The sequence below is a fragment of the Echeneis naucrates genome, chromosome 11, assembly GCF_900963305.1.
Source record: "Echeneis naucrates chromosome 11, fEcheNa1.1, whole genome shotgun sequence".
NCBI lineage: Eukaryota > Metazoa > Chordata > Actinopteri > Carangiformes > Echeneidae > Echeneis > Echeneis naucrates.
Genome location: NC_042521.1, coordinates 15,568,036 through 15,590,650, shown reverse-complemented (window position 1 = coordinate 15,590,650; position 22,615 = coordinate 15,568,036). Strand labels below are relative to the sequence as shown.

Below are 22,615 nucleotides of genomic sequence, written 5' to 3'. Positions count from 1 at the left end.
TATCTTCATTTGCTGTAAACATGTACATTTCTATAGATTTTTTTTTTTTTTTTTTTTTTATGTCTCATGAGCATCTTGGGCAAATTGCAACATCAACAAAGAACTGCAGGTTGCTGGGTGCAGGGTGGGGGTGGAGCCAAGCTGAATAAGGAAGCACAGCTGCGATTGGTCGGCGGGAAGGACAGAGGGGAAATGCATGAATCCTGGGAGCCGTGAGAGTGATTGAATGGGACAGAGAGGGAGGGAGAGAGTGGGAACAAGTGGGGAAAGACAGTAGCAGACTCCTGCACAGCCTGCACAGCCCACAACACACTTTCAAAGGACAGACTGAAAGGGCGACGGTGTGTTTGTGCATGGATCAGGCAGGAATGTGTGTGTATGTGCGTGGATAATGGTTGTGAACGAATGAGTGTCTTTCACGTGCTCTGGAATTGGATGCAGCGGGGAATAATCCTCTTGAGGAAAAACTAGGATACAGACAAGTGAGCAGGATACAGATGACTGGATGCTTTTGCTCTTGAAGCTCGGCTGCTTTCAGTGTAGGTGCAAGCCCAGCAACCTACTCTACTAAGCCTATTATCAATGTAGGAGCGTCTTGATAAATGCTACAGACGGGAGCGGGACATTTTTTTCGTTCGATTGCACCTTTTTTGTGCATAAGAAGAGAACTGTGTCTTTATCCAAGGTAGAGACAGTTAGCGCAGCACCTTGGGAAGCGCAGGAGGAAGGATTCTCTATGGTGAAGATGAGTCTGGACCCTGTACAGGTGATGAGCAAACAGGTCAAAGAGCTCAAAGTTGCCCCCACGTCTAATGGGGACAGCAAAGGGTCATGGGAGGAGAAAGAAGAGTTTGATCAACATCACCTGGGTCTCACCACCAAACCAAAACCAGTAAGTTTCCCCAACTATTCATCTGCATTACAGGGTTAGCAGGGAACCAGAGCTCTTGTTGAAGCAATCACTGCATCCCCCTCCTCTCCTCTGCCATGTTGAAATTCTATTTGGCAGCTTATCCCTCAGTGTCAGATGTTTACATGGTCCACGTGCAGCTTGAAGCTTGTTCACGGGGACTCCGAGGTCAAATAAAGTGTAGAGAGAGTGTGTACTGAGGCCATAGTTGGGTGTCTTTTAGATTATGAGTACAATCTTAATTTTAATATCTGTAATCCTGTTTGTATGGAGTTTGATAGAATTACTCGAGTACTTTCAATCTTCAGGACAAATCTAATTGTATCCTGTGCAAAATAATCTGTAGTTCAAAATATCATTAGAACAAGAAGACAGTGTAAATTTTAAATCAAAATAACTCAAGTAAAATCCATGTTAAGGCCACAAAGGTTTTTCAACCTTTATAAAAAAAAGAGAAAGAAATAGATTTTTAAAAGATGTTAAAAAGTTGCCTTTCCGACTCTATCTGTCTTAAACAGTTTGATTGTAGGTATTACTATATGTAACTTCCTAAATTCCTTTTTCCGAAGGTTAACATGAGCTGGTAAATAAGAGAGAAGTGCTCCCCATCACCAGCAGGCATCAGTTCTGTTTATAGCGTTGCAGGACATCAACATACTGTACAGGTCACCGTAGCATTTTCAGGGAGTCAGGAGGACGGGCTGCTGAGACAGATTTAGTGTCAGTGAGAAGGAGAATTATTTCACTTGAATGCAAAAAAGACAGTATTATAACAAACAATATTAAAGTAAGCTATAAAGACAGAGACAAAGAAGAAAGTACTGCTGAAGAGAGCTTCACGAAAGCAAGCAGAGAGCTAAATGTAGCTAAAAGCTGAGTAATCTGGGGGATTAGTGCGGCTGCTGTGGTGTATTTTCAGAGTGTAAACATTGGCATGCAATGATACAGCTTAGCTATCAATCCAAACATTACTGCATAGTAACGAAGCACTCTGCCGTAATCTACAGCACAGATACATTCATCTGATCCTGCACGTGAGCGTCTAACTGTGCTCATGCAAAGTTGCTATATTTAGAGGTTTGAAACGTATCACAGGATTAGTTTACGCTGCATGGGATAACTCATCGGGTGTAATGGAGCAGGCAGATTACTGGCTTTCATTCAAATAAAATTAGAAGGCTTCTGTCACAGGTTAAATGTGAGCCTGTTGAGTTTCTGAATCTTTTACATAAAAATGTCATACATGCTAATATACTTTGGGCCTAGTATTTCTATGCAGCCAATGACTCTCTGAAATGTAACATTTGAACTTTTGATTGACGTAGACAGTTGCTCCAAATCAAGCAAACAAATTCATTTCCCGGAGAGCTTCCCCTAATGATTTCCCCTGATGGCAGCCCTGTCGGCCAGACCTGGTTACCTGAGAATGCAACGATAAATGAAAGGCATCGAAGGAAGGGGTCACATTAAAAAAGAAGAAGAAAAATTGTTTATTAAAAAAAGCCTGTAGAATTTAAATTTTTAATGGTCCGTACGGTGAAGTTAGGTAACATTCGCATTGAACTGAAATAAAATGAATTAACGTTTTAATTATTGGTCAGAAGTATGCAGCGTGTGAGTATTAATCTATATATACCAGGTGATGAGAGAACTCTAAGAGTTTTTAAACATTTAACATTTAGGAACATGCAACATTATCCCATAATATGAAACTGTAGTTATAGTAAGTGTTTTTACTAATATGATAATAGTATTATCAAAGCATCACTGTCACATAGCATCACTATGTGTTTTTACAAAGCTCTACCAGCTTTCACAACAACAACTCGGAATGATAGAACAATTTAAAGTAATCCAGTTAAAATCTATCACATTTGGCACTAAAACCTGTTAAAACCTAATTTTAGAAAATTGCAGCAAGGTCTACAGGCTGCAATATTCAGGAGTAATATTCTCCGACTAAAAGCACTGGAGTGAGTGAGCCTCAAAGCTCTTCTCTCAGCAGCTGGAGTTTAACATGTACAACACACGTATGAGAGCTGTTGTCGAGGTATCAGGGCAGTCAAATCAAGCTGAGCATAAAATATAGCTGACTTTCAGTTTGGTAGCATAAAATGTAAGAAACATCCTACATGCCTGACACAAATGACCCCAAATTCAGACAAGTAGGAAAGGAGAAGTTCTTTCTCCAGCTCAAACAGGGCTGATGAGACGATGCTGAGAACGGGGAGGAGGGGACACAGCGACCAGGAGTGGGTTGGTTGGCTGAAAGGCTGAAAGAAATCTTTCAAATTCTTCTTTGCCCTTTCCACTTAACTGTGGCCCCAATGGCAGAGCATCAGGCCTTTCCAGACAGCACGGCTGACTGTAGTCTGAAGTCTCACTGAGAGCACCGTGAGCCGATTGACCTCTCTAACTAGTCCAGTCAGTTCGTTGTCTTGGATGCATCGCTCCTTAGTCTCCTTCCAAGCTGGCAGGGATCGGCTGAGGCAAGGCAGACCGAACACCAGTGAAATGTCACGATTCTTTTGGCAGAGAGCGAATCAATGTTGGGTTAATCCTTAGCAAGACACAGATGACCAAAAACAATGAAAATAACAGGTGATTTATTACAAAGATAAGAGTCCAAAGAAAGCTCTCATCTGCCGCAGGTGACTTATTTTTAAACACTAACTTCTCATGTTGGCAGTTTGGCGGTTTTAGCAGTTGAAGAATCTCCCCTCAGTAGTTATCAGAAAGTGTCATAATCAGTCTGTGGTCAGTTTCCTGACCCTTATAAGTGTTCAGGAAACCTGTTGGTCTTTTTAAAAAACCCTTCAGCTCCATAAGGAAACTCCCCCCAAGAGACTCATTCAGTCCACTCTCCACCGAGACGGTATCTGTGGAGAAAGGGAAGTGTCTCGGAGGATTCTAACTCTGTATCAGATGATCAAACGCTTTTTCTCCATTGCTAACTATGACATGGTAAATTGTCTTACTACCTCCTCACTGCTGCCAGGCCCAAGGCGTTCCCCCAGAGAGGAACCAGGACGTTAATTCCATGCAAGGGGCCTACCAGTTTGTTAGCTCCATCTCAGACATAACAGAACGTACCATTTTTGGCCAGTAATATTGTCTAAAGCAACTCCAAGTTCAAGCAACCAAACATGCTGTGTATTGCACTTATAATACAAAAGATAACTGTTTAAGTGGCTTAAGTAGCTGTCATTCCTGGAAAACCGTGGTTTTAATGTTTTCGACTCCGTGTAGTTAAGGCTTTAACGCCACATGAGCTGATTTAGGGTCTTTGAATGTTTACTTTTAAAAGTTTCCCTCATAAATACAAAGATATGGAAGCGCATTGCATTCACTGGTTAAAAAAAAAATTAGACACATTATCTCGTAATCCTGGTCTCGTAAATCCTCTCTCAGTGGCAATAATGGCGCTATCGCAGTTAATCTGCTATTACTATCTTCTCGGTTTGAGACACTAGGAAATACTTGTGCTTCTTAAAAATGAGGATGGTATTAATTTTAGTATGTCAACACTGCGCAGGCATCTCAAGTCGTTAGGACTGCTCAGAAGCAAAAGGCCAGTTTCACGTGATGGAAGTCGCTCTCTTTCTGCAGGATCTCGTAATTACGAGGTAATGTGTCTAATTTTTTCTTTTATTCAGTGAATGCAATGCGCTTCCTTCCAAAGATGATCCTGTGCCTGAAAAAAAAAACATCCTCAGATTAATGGTTAATGCTACCAAAAAGAAATTAGAATTAGATAAGAGAGAAAACAGATGGCAGATAAAGTGTCCCGGTTGCTGACTAACATGCCCCTTAAGATTGCTTTGACGTGCAGTCACACTCCCGTGTCACTAAGTCTGCCAAGGGTTGGACGGACTGCATCATCACTGGCCTTTGGTTCTCTATAAATATCAGGCCCCTCCATCCCGTCACCTTCCCCTCACACTCTCACCACTTCGCTCGCTTGTCTGGAAATCCACTGCACTCCTTGTCTTTTCATTCTCAGACGGATGTCTCAGATACCTAAATAACAGATGACTCATGGATCTTACGGTGTTATGGACAGATACCAGCCCTGCTTATCTGGCAACCTTTTTATAAGATTAATATATAGTGGGTGAAAGAGAGGGGGGGCCAAATGGGGCGGCAACTTTTATTTATTTATTTTTTTTGTCGTTTATGAGAAAATAAAATGTGCGTCATTTATAAGCAAAACATCAAATGTTTATGAGATTTGTAGTTTTGACTTTTAGCAAGTTGAATTATGCCTTTGCTGACACACTTTCACAGAATCAGAAGGAGGGGATCGAAGTTACAGTAGGTTCCCTGGAAGAGGAGCCTTGTAAATGACATGTTCCCAGTAGGCTGGGGGCCCACAGGGTGAGGGCAAGCAGTTAATACTGCCAGTATCAAATGGCTATAAAGAACTGGCCTCTTGCTCTGGGCTTACTTACAGACTGACTGACATTTTAATTATAGAGCAAGCTGACTCTAATGGATAAGCTGCACCAAAGGTCTCGTACATCCGCAGTGCTTTTTCTGTGGAGCATTTGCAAAGAGATCCATGCTTTACTCTAGAAATAAAGCAGTCTAAAGCTGTTTGTGTCCAGACCTATGCTGATTTTAAAGAATGTGTTGAAATGTATGTATTAGATGCAGCAATCTGAATATCAGTCAGCAAAAAGGTCACATGTTTCAGGAGGAAAAAGTCATTGTGATGAATAAAATCGCACTGTCATTCTGCTAAGGTGACAGGGAGACGAGTCCGGAAGGTGGAAGGAGGTGTGTTCTTTGTAAGTATGCCCCATCATCACGAGGTCACCATGGTTACCGAATGGCCAGCCTTTCCACCTTCTATTAACCTCCCCTGTGATAACCTTCGATATGCCCTGCATGTTTACGGACACGCCTGCTCTACTAACCGACAACCTGACCTGATGCATCATCACGTGTGCCGTGCTATCATGTTCATTCACAGTCACTGGATGGACAGAGCCAATAAATCCATTGCAGTGTCACTGTGACAACTGCTCACAGACATTCACTCATGGCTTGGTGATTGTAGACTCTCGACATTAGCAGACAGATTGCATGCTCTACTATAGGCTGGGAAAAATAGATTAGCCATCACGGTGTGCAGGGGGCCCAACGTCCATTCTTATTTTCTTATTCCTGGAAATATTAACTCCAAAATGATTGATTTTCACATTTCAATAGAGGATACAGCTGTTGTTGGCCACATTCGTGGCAATAGTGTTCATGCTATAAACTTGCAATGGGCACTTTTCCCGTGATAGCAGATGACTCAGGAAGGCTGACCTTGAGGACACACACACACACACACACACACAGTGCTCGACAAGCTGGCGCATGCCATAGCCCTGTATAACCTATGAACAGTCATAGAGCAACTAGCTGTGAAACATTTTCCTTTCCTTCTTGTGAGGTAGATTTCTGTAAGGATATAATATAATTGTCATGAAATTAGCGTGAAAAAGAATAAAGCCTAGCATCACAGTTATTGTGTGGAGAACTGCGCGCTAGTGTGTTAATTCGGTTCAGTTTTCACATGTGCCCTGGGGAGAAGCTCTGAACCTCCTTGGTGAGAACAGAACGCTACATCAGTGCCATTTAATACAACAGCGCTGCAATGACGGAAGGCTATACTGCTGTGAGGGAGGTGTCGATTCAACAGGATGATTATGGTCGATGATGTAGTTTGTGGGGCTGTTTAACTTAATCACATTATGTTGATACACATCCCGTATTTCGTTGGCCACATTCAAATCAATGGGGCAAAACAACAGACAAAAAAAAATACAGTCTCACCGCATCACAAATTTCAGATGATTCCACGTCTGTTGAATTTAGCATTCACGCTGATGTAGGTCAGGATTAATCCTGGCAATGTGATGGGTTTCTGTGTGTGTGTGTGTGTGTCTTTGTTTTTACAGGTAAAGTAGGTGACATGCCAGCAGGCAGAAGATTTGTAATGTTCTAAATAGAGGAATAGTAGCTTAGTCCCCCTGTCAGCCTGTGGCCTATTTACCAGCATGGACACACACACACACACACTTATATCAATACAGTTACAACTCCCCCAAATGGAAACACACACTAATGCATCCACCTCACCAGTGATGAATGTACTAATATTTTATGTGTTACTGTATACTAGATTGATCCTTTAACGACATAGACAGCAACTTGCATGATTTAAAGCTTGTTTTGAACAATTTAACCAGAATTAAACAAAACGTCACTCACACATTTACGTACAGTTAGGCAGAGCCATGTGTCCAAAGGCCCACACACCCGCACATGCATGTTACAGTGCTTTAAATTAGTTGCGTCCCTCATCTGATTTCAGCTGCCTGCTGTGTGCAATGATGCCACTTGTCCCTGTAGGAATGCCCCCCCCCCCCCTCCAGACACCAGCACTCAAGTGTCAACAAACTTATTAGGCAACACTCATGAGAGCAACACATTTAAGCCAGCATTTAAGCCTATGAACAAATAGGCTTGCATAACAATACCAGACACACACAGAGCTCCAAATTCATCAGAGTGTTGGCAGGTAATGCTTATTTGTTGAAAAATAATTCAACAACACAGTTACACGTTCTATGAAAGGACAGAAGATGACTTTGGTCATGATCATTTCTGACGGTTTCAGGAAACACTGAACGTTATGGGCTCCAAAAAGGGCCGTTTGTTAAATGTATCTGAATAAGAAGCTGACTTTTTCATCAGTATCTCTGGTGTAGGTCAAGTTAGTCAGCAGAACAAAGATTTCCATTTGACAACAGACGACAGATCATCAGATTTTTTTTTTTTTTTTTAGAAAATATCACAAAGTTTACCTTTACATCAGTAAGGGTAAATTTATAGATTAATTTATCTGGACCGGTGTTCCTTTTTAAATTACATGATGAGTCAACTCTGCAAGCAAAGTTTAAATTCACGGATGATTTGGATAAATCTTGTTCATCTAAAACAAAGTAATAGAGTTACAGTAACTTGTGTTTCATACAGAGTAAATATTTGGTACATGTGCTGAAAGCCAAAACAGCACTCTTTACTGTCCATTTATTCTCATATATGTTTTGTCCCCTCTTCAGTGCATTTGTATGTCAAAATAAACAAAGGCTTATCTGCTGACTCTAAACTGTCTGTAGGTCTGAGTGTGAGTGTGAGTGGTTGTTGGTCTCTGTCTGTCTCTGTGTGTTGGCCCTGTGATGGACTGGTGCTTTGTCCGGGGTGTACCCCGCCCTCACCCAGAGTGAGCTGGGATTGGCTCCAGCACCCACCGCGACCCTGAAACGGATAAGTGGTCGAAGATGAGTTGAGTGAGTGAATGAGCAAACAAAAGTGAGGTGATTCACAGATATCCATCGGACCCCAGCAGGGGGAGCCACACTCCCACCACGCCGATTACTAAAACCTTAAACAGCCTTCAATAAAATAAAAAGACAAACTCAAATACACTCACTTCATAGCAATCACTCATTCAGCCCTGAAAGAGGAATTGTGTCTGTTGCCACCCCAGAACACTCACAGCGCTGCACTGTGATTTATTGAAATGACAAACAACTGATGTTTTATCAGCTGTCACCAGATAAACCACATTTAGAGGGTCACATGTGATTGTGGCCCAGATCCTTATGTCACCACGACACTTTGGACAAGTGATCTGATTCATCTTAATCAGAGAATAACAGTGAAACCAGGAGCCTCGGCCCTCTGTCCCTAAATTTACCAACTGTTTACTGATAGTATTTTATGATATTGGTGAGAGAAGAATGGATAAATAAGACTGTCCAAAGAATTCACCCAAATCATTTTTGTCCTAAGAGCAGACAGGAACCAACAAACATTTGTACACAGCTGTAGTGAATTGCTTTGGGATAATATGTGTAGTCCTCGTGTCTCATGATCAGAGGTTACGCCATTCTACTAATGATAAGATCCCCATTCATGCAGTGTGTTGCTCCATGATACTGTCCTGGCATTGCAATAGATAATGACAATGAGTGGAATGTGTCACACTTTTGCATGTAACCCAGCATGTGCTGCGTTGTGGTATGGACAGGTTCCTTTCATCTAAATAAAGATTTAAAAGTGTTGTCTCACAATAAAGGTCATAGCAGCAGTTGCATGGTCGTGTGAATAAAGAAACATGAAAGTATTAATTGAATATCATCACAGTTAAAAATAGCCATCATCTTTCCCTTCTGTGTTCCACAGCCTTCGTGACTGTTCACTCATCTGCCCTGTTTTCTGTTATCATCATACCCTTCTCTTTATTAATTCTGCAGCCGAAGCCTGAGAATGCGGTGACCATTGCCGTCTCCACCCGTGTGTTGTTTCGAACTGAGATTGAGCAGAAGGTGTTCGAGCAGGAAGGGGTGGAGGAGTATCTGAGGTACCAGATTGAACACGAGAATGAACCCTTTGAGCCTGGACCTGCTCTCCCCTTTGTCAAGGTGAAGGTCACAGTCATGGGACACACAGGCCATTCCAGACTCGGTTGTGTTGTTGTGTTTTTGAGCTGAATGCTATGTCCTGACAGGCTCTGGAGGCTGTCAACAATCGTCTGCGAGAGCTGTACCCACAAAGTGAAGAACTGTTTGACATCATTTTGGTGACATACAACCATGCACACGTAGGAATACGGCTAATCAACACCATCAACCACCACAGTGAGTCTTACAGAGTTCTAAATCAAAAGCTTTTTTCTGCGTAAGACAGTAATAGCAATCTCAATTCAAGTTAAAGCCATACATACCTAAAATTTCCCACCCGCGGTGGTGCTGACAAGACACTCGGGCCATAGCCCATTGATAGGTTGGAAAGATATCAGGTTTCTACACCCACACACACATTTACATTTCATACTGACAGAACCTTAATTTGTCTTACAACTAAGAAAGACATTATCAGTCACCAGTCGTAATGGTCAGTTTTGTGTCTTCAGAGTGGCTGGATAAATGCCCACATCAGCGCTGTCAGGACATCAGAAAATATGTGATGTCATCCAGCTAACCCTAACCCTGATCTGACAGCTTTAAGACTTAGAATGTCAGGGAAATGCAGCCTAGTCCTCAAAAATATTATTCTAAGGATAAATTTATTATTCTTTATTTGCTCAATCCATGACTTGCTCACTTGAGCACTCACTGACTATCTCCATTTGCATTTATTATATTTAAAAACATGGTGAATTTTATCATAAGGAGTTCTTTTTTGCATCCAGTTTTCAAATCTGAACATTTGGGGGCAAAAACAACAATTTGGAGTTAAGACACAGACACTGATATAACAATTCACAATACCAAAGCTGACGCAAGCTCAGCTGAGAGACAAACAACAAAGTGTATGAACAGCTGACTGGCAGGATCCTTCCCAGGGAACTTTCAGACCCTGATCATGACATCGTCCTCACAGACCGCTTCCTGTTCCTCGGAGCTTCAGGTCGTGGCTGAGCCCAAGATTATGTCCCCTGGGATGCAAAAACAATCCAGAAGGCCCAAAACAAAAACAGGCCTGAGCAGAACCAACGAAGCAACACACGACCTTCCAGATGCTTCCGTGTTAGATCTCCGTGGTGGCTCGCTACATGAGTGGCCCAGTGCATTCACACAGTCCCCTGACCTCTGACCTTTGCTACACAATTAAAAGAAAACATTGTTTCTGATCAACATGTTGAAAATCATTGCACGCTGAGACATCTATGAGACATCATTTAAATATCCTTTAGCTTTTCCTTTTCAGAACTGATATACAACCAGCACAAAAAAATTCAATACACATTTATCAGTCAGGTATTTGTATTTACCACAGCTATTTTTAACATTTGCAAGATGGAGTATAAATATACTGCCCTCTTTTCTACATGAGGGAACGCAAATATATAGTTACTGCACAGCTCAGGATGATTAATTTAATTCATCTGTTTAGCGTGTGTACATCATAGCACCCAAGGGTTAAGATCACTACTGGGCCCTGTAATTTGCTCTGTGTGCAGTAAATTGAGAGTTCGTCTGATGACATTATCATTCTCTGTGGAAATCAGAGCCAGAGGCAGTGCATGAACTCATATCAATCAAGCATCAATATTCATAACATCCACCAACACCTGCTGTCGCAGCTATGAGAGCAAAATTTTAAAGAAGCTGCTAATACTTTGATGCGACAGCAGTGTCTTCACAGCCCTGCTGAGTTCCTGTTTTTCTATTACCATCTTTCAGATCCTCAGAACAAGTAAATAAATCACACAAAGATAGATTATATGAAAACATTATGCAAGGGGTGGGGGTTGAAATGCATCAATGGTGAGGACAGTTTTCTTTGAGGAGGAAATTTTCCCTCGAGTGACTCCCACGCTCCGGCACTTATCTTAAAGCCAGGCGATGCTCGGGAGGTTTGAAACGATGAAGTATCGTATGGGGTGGTGGAGGGGCCAACCCACACAAGGGCTTGACTACAAAGCTAAGTAAACCATTATAAAAAACCTGAAGAGGGCAGTCGGTTCTTTGCACTTAGGGGGCTTAAAGCAACACTGTCCCCATGTTTTCTTCTGTTTTTTAACTCCAACTCCATCCGCCTCCGGTCTGTTCATGAGTCATGAACTGCTGTGTCTGTGTCTGTTAATGCTTCAGACCCACAGGAGGTCAAAGCTGCTGGGACGCTCATCTAATGCTAATGTGGAGACTCTTTGACCTTTGCACATGAAGTGGTTCTCCAGAAATTCTTCCTATTCATCGTATTGTTGTGTGCGCTTTGTGACAAACACTCCCTGTTTATTGCATCCACAATGTTAGGAAGGTTACTTTTGAAATCTAATAGGTCGCAAATGATTAGATACCACGTTGAAAATGTCAAGTATTTCACAGTGTTTGAATTACTCTGAAGTACGGTAACTTGATAGGTTTGATTAGCTTTCAGTGGTGTTAATCCAGCCGACTGGCATGCCAAGGAGATTTCACAACTTAATAACCCTGCATCCATCCATTTTGTGTGCCACTTGTAGTTAGAAGGTCGCTGGAATTAGTCCCAGCTAACATTGTGCAGGTGCTGAGTACATCCTGGACAGGTCGCTGATATAAGAGACCAACAACCATTCACGCTTCACATCATCACCTTTCTGACAGGAAGAGAAGGCTGCAGATTTTTTGGATTGAATTTACAGCTTTCTTCTTTCATTTAAATAGAGCAGATTTTAGGATTTACTTCATAGTTCATTATTTGAAATGACCTTTGGATGCAGTGATGAACAGCTGCTGTGCATCATCATCATGCTGGGAACAAACAAAACCATGCCAACTATTTATAACTCACTGTTAATTTAAACATTTTCAGGGCGCTTGCAGAAAAACTTCATCCCACAACGGGAAAAAGAGTTAAACCCCCGTCTTGTTGACAGTGATTCCTTCACTGCTACAAAACCACCTCATTTAGGTGTTAATGTAGCAAACCTCAATAAGGAGACAAAATCCGCACTATGGGTGCTGCAATGCCGGCACTTAAAATAAGCGATGAGAGAGGTCATTTACGTAACACAAAGCTATTATTTCTCTCTGTTAGAAACCGATGAAGTAGTTTAACTTCATTGATTTCCCACAGTCAGCGAAGATGGCTCATGGGAAGACACACTCTGTCTGTGAAAACAGTCGTACTGAATATTGCCCTCTGTGGCTTTGAAAAGCCTGAGAAAATAACCCGGGTGATGTCATGGCGATGTCATGACGTTTACCTCGGTATGGGCATGAATGGGCCTAATCTACAAACTGAAGTTGGAGTTTGAAGAACAGTGATGCTAACTCAGAAGTGGTGGGGGCGAGCAAATGAAAAGATGCTACTGGTTGTATTATGGCATATGTAGGCTCCAATTTCTTTTAGTGACCTACGCAAAAGTCAAGATTTTCAGCCTCCGTTGATTTTGGTCATCCTTTCATCAAAATCAAGTTCCCATATTGTATGATGTAGAATTTTGTCTTTTTATTATTACAATAAAGGAGGTCCAGAGTCCATATTATTTGTGTGTCTGTATGAAATAACACAGAGGTATTCCCACAGTATATATTCATAAATGTTTTTTTTTTTTTTTAAACTTACATTGGCATTGGTATTGGCACAATGAAAGAGAGAAAGGAAATACAATTGTGGCAGGGGCTAAGCTTTAATATTATGTGCTCCCCGATGAGTGTAGAATCTGCTATGACTTTATTTGCCTTCTAGAAGTAAATCTACGTTGAGACTTTTTTGGTTCTTATAACCACAAATAGACTTCCACGCTTGTCAACACTTCACTTAAAATCAAAAAGAAATGTAAAATATAAAGCCTTTTCATGGAATGCTAATGCGGATTCAGTTTGATAGAAGTTTATGGCTTGAACTAGTTCAAATTTGAATCAATGTTATTGTCCAGAAGTTTCTCCTTTAATAAACAACGCGGCAGCCTCCCACCCACTAACCTTCTCTTTTTTTATGTCACCATCTGTCTTTGGTTTCATCTACCCATTGTAACCTTCAGGTCTGCTCAGACTTATTCTATAATGTCTCCATTTCAGGATTAGCCCATTAATTTACTCTGGTGGCCTTTAAGGGCTCCACGTCTCCTGTTCACCCTGTTCCCTTGTACGTAAATACGAGTTCATTTAAGTGAGCAGACAGGTGGTGTATGAGCCACCGCTCCGTACATTTGGATGTAATGGCCTGATATTAGCCCACCCTCATTTGTCACACAATCTCTAAGCTGATCTTTGGATGAGGCCACTGCAGAGAATTAGGGGCTCTCTCAGCCAAAAAGCTGGCCTCTTATCTGTACAGCCGCTCAGTTCTCACCCTGACCCCTCTATTTCAACCACTCTTTGGACCGTCTCCACTTTTACTTGTAAGTTTATACTGTCACCCTATCTTTAGTCCCTTCGTCCTTAATTCACCCCCCCGTGACTCCTCAAGTTACGTAGCGCAAACTTCTCGACACACTCAAAGCTGCAATCTACAGTAGAAATAATAGTGTTTCATATTTACTATTTTATTGTTTCTGTGAACCTGCTCACGTACTGAATGTTGATATTTCACACTGACACCGTGCTGCTGTTTGTTTCTCTTGTCCTCAGACTTGTTCATTGAGAGGTTTTGTATGACGGGGGGAAGCAGTCCTATTGGCTACCTGAAGGCCTGGCACACAAACCTTTATCTCTCAGCTGACGCTGAGAAGGTCCGGGAGGCGCTGGCTGAAGGTGAGTACACACACACGCACAGATGTGTGAGGAAGGTGAAGCTTAATTTCACAGGATACCTGCTGCTTTTGAATCAATAAATACTCATTACTGAAGTTCAGCAAAGCTACAGCTATCAGGTGAACATTATAATATACCAACTTCCTGACTTATCCATCATTATTGATATCACGTAATAAATATCGCTGATATAATCAATGGCCTGCAGTTCAGGAATTATTTATATATCATATTTGAGAGATTGCTCTGTAAAAGTGATTTTCGTATTACTTTCGTATTACTTATGTAATTTTTCATTCATTTATTCATATAATGATGATATAAAAAATAAAAGGTAAAATTATAGAAAACTGGCTTGAAAGGAGTATTTTAGGAAAATTATGGAAATATGATCATTAACTTCCTTTGTGAAAGTTTATTTTTACATGAAATCTGGAGACAGGGAGACATGCAATGTCCTTAGTCAGGAATATATATCAGCCAGCCCACTAAAACAAATTTAAAAATGCAAGGCTATGTCAACGCAAACAGCTTTATCAGTTCAGAATGAATCTGCTTTGGTTTGATTCTACACTGTGACCATTTCAGTCCAGTCCTGCCATCAGTGCTTTTGTTTCGCACTGTTTTGGGGTAAACCCGTTATGTGTTTTCATGACATAGAAACATCTACATGAACTGCTGAATAAATGCAGATTACAGGGGCCAAATTGAAGTTTATTCAGGTTTTGAGGAAGCTTTTTAGATTCTTTTGTTGTTATCATTGCCAGGAGTGTCCATGTAACACTCAAGACAAAATACAGTATCAGCATGATAGAGCTGTGGTATAGTTATGAGGGTTTTCTTTCCTTCCAGGCATCTCTAGATTTTCATTCATTTCAATTTTTCAGAGGCAGACAAACCATGTTATTCCATCACTGAAAACATCAAGCCTGGTTGATTGGATCATTGTCATTATTATCATAAATTCATTCCCAAGTGCATTCCAACATAATTGAAAGGTCTGAGAAAGTCGTTGGAAGATTTGTTAGATGTCAGACAAATTGAATAAAATTGCAATTCCTTTCTTTAAATGGGAACACACATTGAAAGACACACAAACCTCAATGTGCTGGAAGTATGCATTATGAATTTTCCCCCCTCCAGTTTGCATAATAAGTACCACTGACTGGCACCTTCTCCAGTGCTCAAGGGACATTACCATAAATCAGCATACTGACGTTTTTGTCTCCTTGTATTTGCTTGATGGATTCCTGCATGTCACAGCATATCAAGATACAAACTAGAGGGGACACCAGAATGAAGTCACATCCCATTTGCCCTGATTATGACTCTGAATATGTATCAATATTTGAAAACACAGGGTTTTTCTCCACCAAAAAGATTTGGGATCTTAATATGCTTTGCTGATAATTAGCTTGGAACAGAAAATATTGATGTGAATGAATTGACATGACAACCACTTTGGCAGGTTTACAATGTGTTCAGTGGTGGAAATTTCATGCTGCATTATTATTGCTGTCAAAGGGAATAGAACATACTGAACGAGGCTGACTATGGTAGCCCTGAGAGCTCAATTCACTGCAACTGCAGACAAAAAAATGACAACAGAAACAGAAGCCGAAAATACTGACATCCATCCCTGTTTTGTGGTCTCTTTTTCTCTAAATGGGACCTTCATTTTAAAACATGAACATCGTGCTAACTGAGCAAGTGAGAAGTTGGGCCATTTTCCCATAGACTTCAAAAGAAGGTCGTGGGTGCGGTTCCCGGCGTGGGGCCTTTCTGTGCAGCGTCCAAAGACATTGTGTTTGGATTATTGTCTGTAGGTCTGAGTGTGAGTGGTTGTTGGTCTCTGTCTGTCTCTGTGTGTTGGCCCTGTGATGGACTGGTGACCTGTCCAGGGTGACCCCGCCCCTCACCCAGTGTGAGCTGGGATTGGCTCCAGCACCTATGTGACCCGGAGACAGATAAGTGGAAAAGGATAAATGAATGAATGGCAGTCTACATTTCCATTTTCTCACAGAAAGAGCTGACTGTTTCCTCTTTCTCACAATCTCTGGCATGAGCGCTGACTCACGCACAGCGGGACCACATGTCTCGCAAGGTGACTTTGTGGATGCTTTTTCACGTGATTTACAAGATTAATGTCTCTAATGGAGAGACTCTGTGGGAAACACATGCCCGCTAACAACCCCCCCTCACACAAACACAAACACACCCACACTCATAAATGGAGTCAAGCGAAGGAAGTGTCCTTGTCATTTTTAATTAGTTTCAAAGCCATTTATGAAGGCTTCCTGCACACTGCAGGCAACCATAAATGTTTCCTGAGTGCATCTGGTATTTGGGATTTGTTCTAGTTTTAACAGGTAATTGGGAACTGAAGTGAACAGTTTTTATTGTTCCAGAGCAACTTAGTGGTCTGTTTTTTAACTGCTCAGGTTTGGTACTATTTCAAAGTGCCAGTCGGGTCAAACCACTGCTTTATAAAGCTGTACCTTTGGTGGTCTTTTTCAATATCCACACTGCAGAATCAGCAATATTTCTACTCACTCAGTTTCTCAGTTTCCATGATTTGACCAGTGCAGCTTCACTTGCTAGCATCCTCCTTTGTTTTACCAACAGGACATCCAACAAGTCAAGTTGATAGTAAATTTTGAGGTCGCCCTCTGCTGGATCAGAGGAAAACTGTTGTAAATGGTCTGTTGTGCTCATAAACTAAATGTCTTAATCGTTTGTTGAAATTGTTGAAATTAGTTTTTTTTCCCCCTTGATCGAACTAAAGTTCAAATTTTTGGATGTTTCAAGTGGATTTCTGTGAAGTATAGTAAAATGAAGCAAGCATTTCTACTGACCAGTTGCAGGGATGGGTACCGCTGAGGTAACCTCATCATAACTCTCTCTCTCTTTTTGTGTTTGCGTTCAGGCATCGCAGCAGCCACCATGTTCATGCCTGAGAAGCTGACAGAGGTGTCAGAGTCCCAGCTGAGGGTGGCGTTTGACGGTGATGCTGTCCTCTTCTCTGATGAGTCAGAGCAGATCTTCAAAGCCCACGGGCTGGACAAGTTTTTCGAACACGAGAGGGAAAACGAGGACACACTACTGGATCATGTGTGTAGTTTTACCTAATGGAGCTATTATTAACGTACAGATGAACTTCACACAAAATATCTACATTTCCCGCTCATTCAGAAATTATGAGGTTTTTTTTTTTGTCATTTAGAATTAAAAAGAAAAATGTGCGTATTGTAAACACAGCGAAAAACAAAGTGCAGTTACGTTTTAAACGCTAATCATGCAGATATAATCACCTGTAAATGATTATGCAGATGCTCATGATATAATCCATTTCATTAACAGACTATCTATGAATAATTTATGCAAAATGATAAATAATATGATCCCACGAACATCAGCTGAATGGTTACAGAACTGTCAGCTAGCAATTTAGAAACTTCGCTCAGGCTTCACACTGTGCTCCACTGAAATGAAATTATGCCGCTTCAATAAAGGGTTGCTTGTGCTGCAAGCACGTAAAAATGTGGCCCAATAAGGTGACAAAAACGAATGATACAAGGCATTAGGTGCACAAACCAAGAAACTGCAACACACATGCAAATAGTAATCCTGCTCTGCTTCATCATAATCTGTTCCTGCACTGCAGGGTCCTCTGAAGGGCTTCCTTGAGGCGCTGGGGAAGCTCCAGAAAAAGTTCTACGCCAAAGGCTACCGCCTAGACTGCCCCATCAGGACCTTCCTGGTGACGGCAAGGAGCGCAGCCAGCTCTGGGATTCGGGCACTGAAGACACTGCGGGCCTGGGGACTGGAGATTGACGAGGCCTTGTTCCTGGCAGGAGCACCGAAGGGCCCCATACTGGAGAAGATCAGGCCGCACATCTTCTTCGATGATCAGATGTTTCATGTGGAGGGAGCTGCAGAGATGGGCACCATTGCTGCCCACGTGCCCTACGGCATCGCACAGAAATACATCAAAAAGAAAAGCAGTGCAAAGAAGTAGACAGCAGGACTTCCGATGCCAATGGTACAGTCAAAAAAACAGCGCTCGACAAGAAGGAAGGGATGTAGAAAGTTTGAAAGGATGAACTAGTACTGTATTGCATGTGGAAATGCATCATTTCCACCATGTAGCATTTATATTGCAAGTCTGTTTTCTCAAGCTTTCTCAGGTAATGCAGTCTTACACAGGTCAGGTAGAAGTCTGGAACATGAGATAGGCCTACCATGTCAAAGCTTCAATCTGCTCCATACTGAAGTGTTTTCCACAGGGGTGCACATAACTTTGTCAGTCTGGGCGCACCTGAAGATGTTGCTTGGTAACTTATGCTCACACTTTCATCAGTTTCATCAGACTTCTCAGCTCCCACTATGCCACGTGATGATGTGGACCTACTTCTTTAAGTGGATGTGCATTAGAAATGGGGGATGAGATTCTGAGACACTACTCTGCTTTTGATTATATTGGCACATGAACACAGTCTTTCACCTGCAGAGCTGCTTATAACGGACGTAATGGCTGCTGGACTAACTACATGGATCGCTTTTTTCTTAAGGGCAAGAATACGGATCAGTGATTAAAAACTGATCACATCACAATGTGCTCATAAATACTGGCAAGAGATAACTCAAAAGCTAGACCTCTTAATACAGTCAGCATCAGTGTCTCTCTCTATACTTAACTATTCATTAACATTAAAGCAGGCTATTTGTAATTTTTTCATAAAAAGCCGTTGACTTATCAGTCTGAAGGAAACGTTACAGCATCAAAGTTCAGCATCTGACATGGTTCCTGCACTCAATAAGAGCTGTCTCCAGAAGGCAGCACCAATGTCAACTCGCTTCCAATCTGCTCTGAGGACATAACATTGCTCAGAGGGCCTATTACAAACTCTTGTTTCATCAAGACAACAACGGCTGAAGCTCACCGTGATCCTGTTGCGAGCAGCAGAGAAAACTTGGAAAAACTAACAAACATCCACTTATTCAAGAGGGGAGGGTAAAAGTTATATGATAAACACATTTATCATAATGCTACAGGTGGCATGAGGACAAAAATCGTAATGTGTCTTTTTGTAGCATCAGCTGTGAATCATTTCTGTGCACCGGCTCCATTGTCATTTGCACCCCTGTTTATATGGGAATGATGCCTCTTGATTGCCTCTGTGACACTAACTGCATTTCTCTTACTACAACTTGTCTTCATAAAGAAGACCCGTCTTCAGTGTATGCTGGAGGACACTGACTCCTGTTCAAATAAAGCACAGAGACTAAACTGTTTTTCAACACATGAGCCATGAGCACAATGCAGAGATATTGAAAGGTTCAAGGTTGCAGTGATGTGTTGTAGCCTGAGAATTATAATTCAATTGTCAACGATTTCATTGAGTTTGTTTGCAACTTTACAAAATGTATTGTGTATTACTGGACTAACAATATCAACTTCAGTTGTGTTAGTCGAGAACAGATGATGCTATAAGTTCCAGTTGGTGCCTTAGTTTCCACAAAGAAAATATTTTTAACCGTACAAGTGGGGCGGTTGAAGCAGCACTTTGGCTCTTGACAACTGTGTCGCCATTAAATTCAATCCAGATGCTAACACATCAAACATCCATGATGTTGGGTTTCCATCCCCACTAGCTATTAGGTTGGTGCTCTTACTGGCTCATCTGAGCCAAATTGCATTAGAGGCTAAGAAAAGCCATAGCAGTGACTTATTGAGTCCTGCTCTGAAATGTCCCTAAATGTTGTTACTCTTGAAAGATAAAACTACTTTGCCATGCCCACTTTTGCACCACATCTCCATTTGTTAGGTTTTTCACCAAGGGTTTTTTTGAAGTATCAATGTGAGGTCTGCCCGCTACCATGCTCTGTCTTGTATGGAAGTCAGCCTGTTGGGTGGTGAATGGTGTAATGGTTCCACAAAACCTTTCAGAAATGTCAATATGGCGACTATCTTGATTTTACCAACCTCTTAGCAACAGAGGCCAGACTTGGCTGAAGGGGTGATTGATGTTATAAAATGTACCAGTTTGACCATGAATGGCAAATCAATCCTCAGTTGTCAATCAATAACTCATTTCCGGTATGACTTATGTTTAATTGAAAAACAAGAATTTGTCATTCATTGACAAAATGGTTGCCGTGGCCTTTTGAAAATGTCAATCCGCTTCACCTCACTGTATCACTTCTGGCAAGGCCGAGGAAATCTTCCACTTCGTATATTTTCAGCAAAGCTCCTCACCTCATCATGCTTCCCAAGGATGACGGCGACGAGCGTTTCGTGGCTAAAACACGCGATTAAACGGATGCGTTTCCCACAGGTGCTTGCCCTTAGGTGAGGACTGCTGCTTTGGAGGATGAAGCTTCCTCGGGATGATCTAAACACATGGAGCAGGTTCAGGGCGACCTTCAAGAAAACGTCCGGGAGAAATTCAACTACAAGTTTGTGACAACTACAGAGAAATATTGCTTTGCAATAAGAAAATGTAAATGAACAATTGAAAAAAATAAATAAATCATACTATTACTTGTATTTACCCATTCATGCAAACAGCCTTAGATTGAATGACTTCAGTGATGTGTACTCCTTCAATTCACCATGGGGCGGCAGCATTAGTATGATAAATGATCAGCTGTAACAACCGGTCTTCAGTCATGCTGTTTATCGTTAAGCCTGAAAAATGATAACTTTACATTGATATGGCAGATGCAGATCAAAGTTACTCATATTATTCTTTATATCATTCAATTTCTTTTACATCCTAATTTCTTTTTGCTCACATATCGTCACATATATTTATCCCTCATTCGCTCGCTAAATGCCACTCTCCGCGGTGAGAGGAATCACATCACTACCCACAAGTTCCTTCCCAAAGATTCATATATCTTTGATAAATGTGTCAATGCCCCCAGTCATTCAGAGCTGAATTGGATCTTCCCAGAGTCTGGGTTATAAAAGCCAGAAAGCGTCAGCATCCAGCACTGGCCTCCCTGGCGCCATATTGCTAACAGCACCACAGGGACAGGCCCTTTTGGTAAATGCTGATGCATTGACATTCCCGAGGGGGTTTTGTGGACCCTGAAAAAGTAGCGGGATGATGCGGCCGGCAACAAACTGTGGAGTCTGAGAGGCAGATAGACATGTCAAGGCCAGCTGGCCGTTTCTACCAAGCCAATGCACAGTTCATAATGTTTCCATGAACAGGCAACAAAGCATTTGCGTGAATAGAGAATAGTGCCGGAGTTCCAGGTGTCTGAAATGACCACAACGATGCACAATTCACGCATTTTAAAGACACTCCAACTGGCAGACAAATGCTGGTAAGGAGCTTTTCAGAAGCCTAGGAGGAAAATTGTTGGGATCCTTTTTCATGTCGGTTACAACTGCTTCTCTTCTTTCAGAGATCAGAGAGCTTTTTGACGGTCACAGAAGTGCACGAAAAAGAAATAACAGATTCAAGGGGGGGCGATATTTCATGGATGAAGGATAAGTTCCACTGACTGAGATTGGTGATCAAATATGGGGCGTTACGTAACGGCCCATAAGCTGAAATATAAGCCGTCTTATTGCCAGATGTGACCCACAGAGGAGAGGCTGAGCAGGGTGGTGGGGGTTATCAGTGCTGGATAATGCCAAAGTAAAGACAGAGTTAAAAGAGAGAGAGAAGGCGACAGATGGACTTGCCCCAAAGACATAGATATGAGGAGTGTTGTTTTCCTCCTGCTCAATTACAGCGCAGAGTGGCACCCATGGAGGAAGAAGATGGGTGGCTCACTCTGTCTTGGCAGAGGTGCTGGCCACACTCAGTGGGACTTTGTGAGACAAGCACACAATACCTTTTTGATTTGCTCCATCAAACTTGTTTTGAACAAGTGCAGCTCTATCAGTTCCCAACACAGACATGTTTCTGAAATTGGTGTACAAGTTTCTAATGAGCTGTTGAGGTGTAGACGCATTTCGTGCTCTCTTTCTCTCTGACATGAAGTGTCATGCTCAAGAAGGGAAGAAGAAGCCAGTGGAGTTAATAACCTGGGCTGTGGATGTCACATTAATTTAATGGTAAGAGTCTCCATTAGATTTTGTGCAATATAGCACACTGCTTCAAAAGTCCCTGTAAGTGTGTGTTTTGTCTGACTCTGGCTGACTGTTTGTTAACTTGTCGCAGCTTGTATTTCAGAGGTTTTACGATTGCCTGGAAGAGAAGCAGCTAATGACAGAAATGTAACGTGTGTGTGTGTGAGGCAGCTGTCTGGTTCCGTACAAAGATGATTAAATGAATGATTAAAAATGCAGTTCTTGTGTCTGCTGGACGATAAAGTAGCTGTTTTTCCCATCACAGTGGAGTCTGACCGTAGCACCTGCTGTTGATTAAAGGATAAATCTGGTGTATTTTTCGTGTTGTGAACCAAGCACAGGGAAAATAAAAAGTAATAAACTATAATG

At 41.7% G+C, this 22,615-nt stretch overlaps 1 protein-coding gene across 2 annotated transcripts; it reads left to right on the top strand.

Moving 5' to 3' along the window:
- The first annotated feature begins 296 nt into the window (after positions 1–296).
- Positions 297–20,616, top strand: nt5c1aa (5'-nucleotidase, cytosolic IAa). 2 transcript variants are annotated; one of them, XM_029514281.1, is made up of 7 exons: positions 297–892; positions 5,656–5,700; positions 9,226–9,393; positions 9,480–9,609; positions 14,032–14,154; positions 17,081–17,265; positions 17,819–20,616. In XM_029514281.1, exons 1-7 carry the CDS (start codon positions 737–739, stop codon positions 18,170–18,172), a joined length of 1,161 nt encoding a protein of 386 aa, XP_029370141.1. In that variant the 5' UTR covers positions 297–736; the 3' UTR covers positions 18,173–20,616. The 2 variants fall into 2 exon arrangements, with proteins under 2 accessions (XP_029370141.1, XP_029370143.1); XM_029514283.1 differs by lacking the exon at positions 5,656–5,700.
- The last annotated feature ends 1,999 nt before the right edge of the window (positions 20,617–22,615 follow it).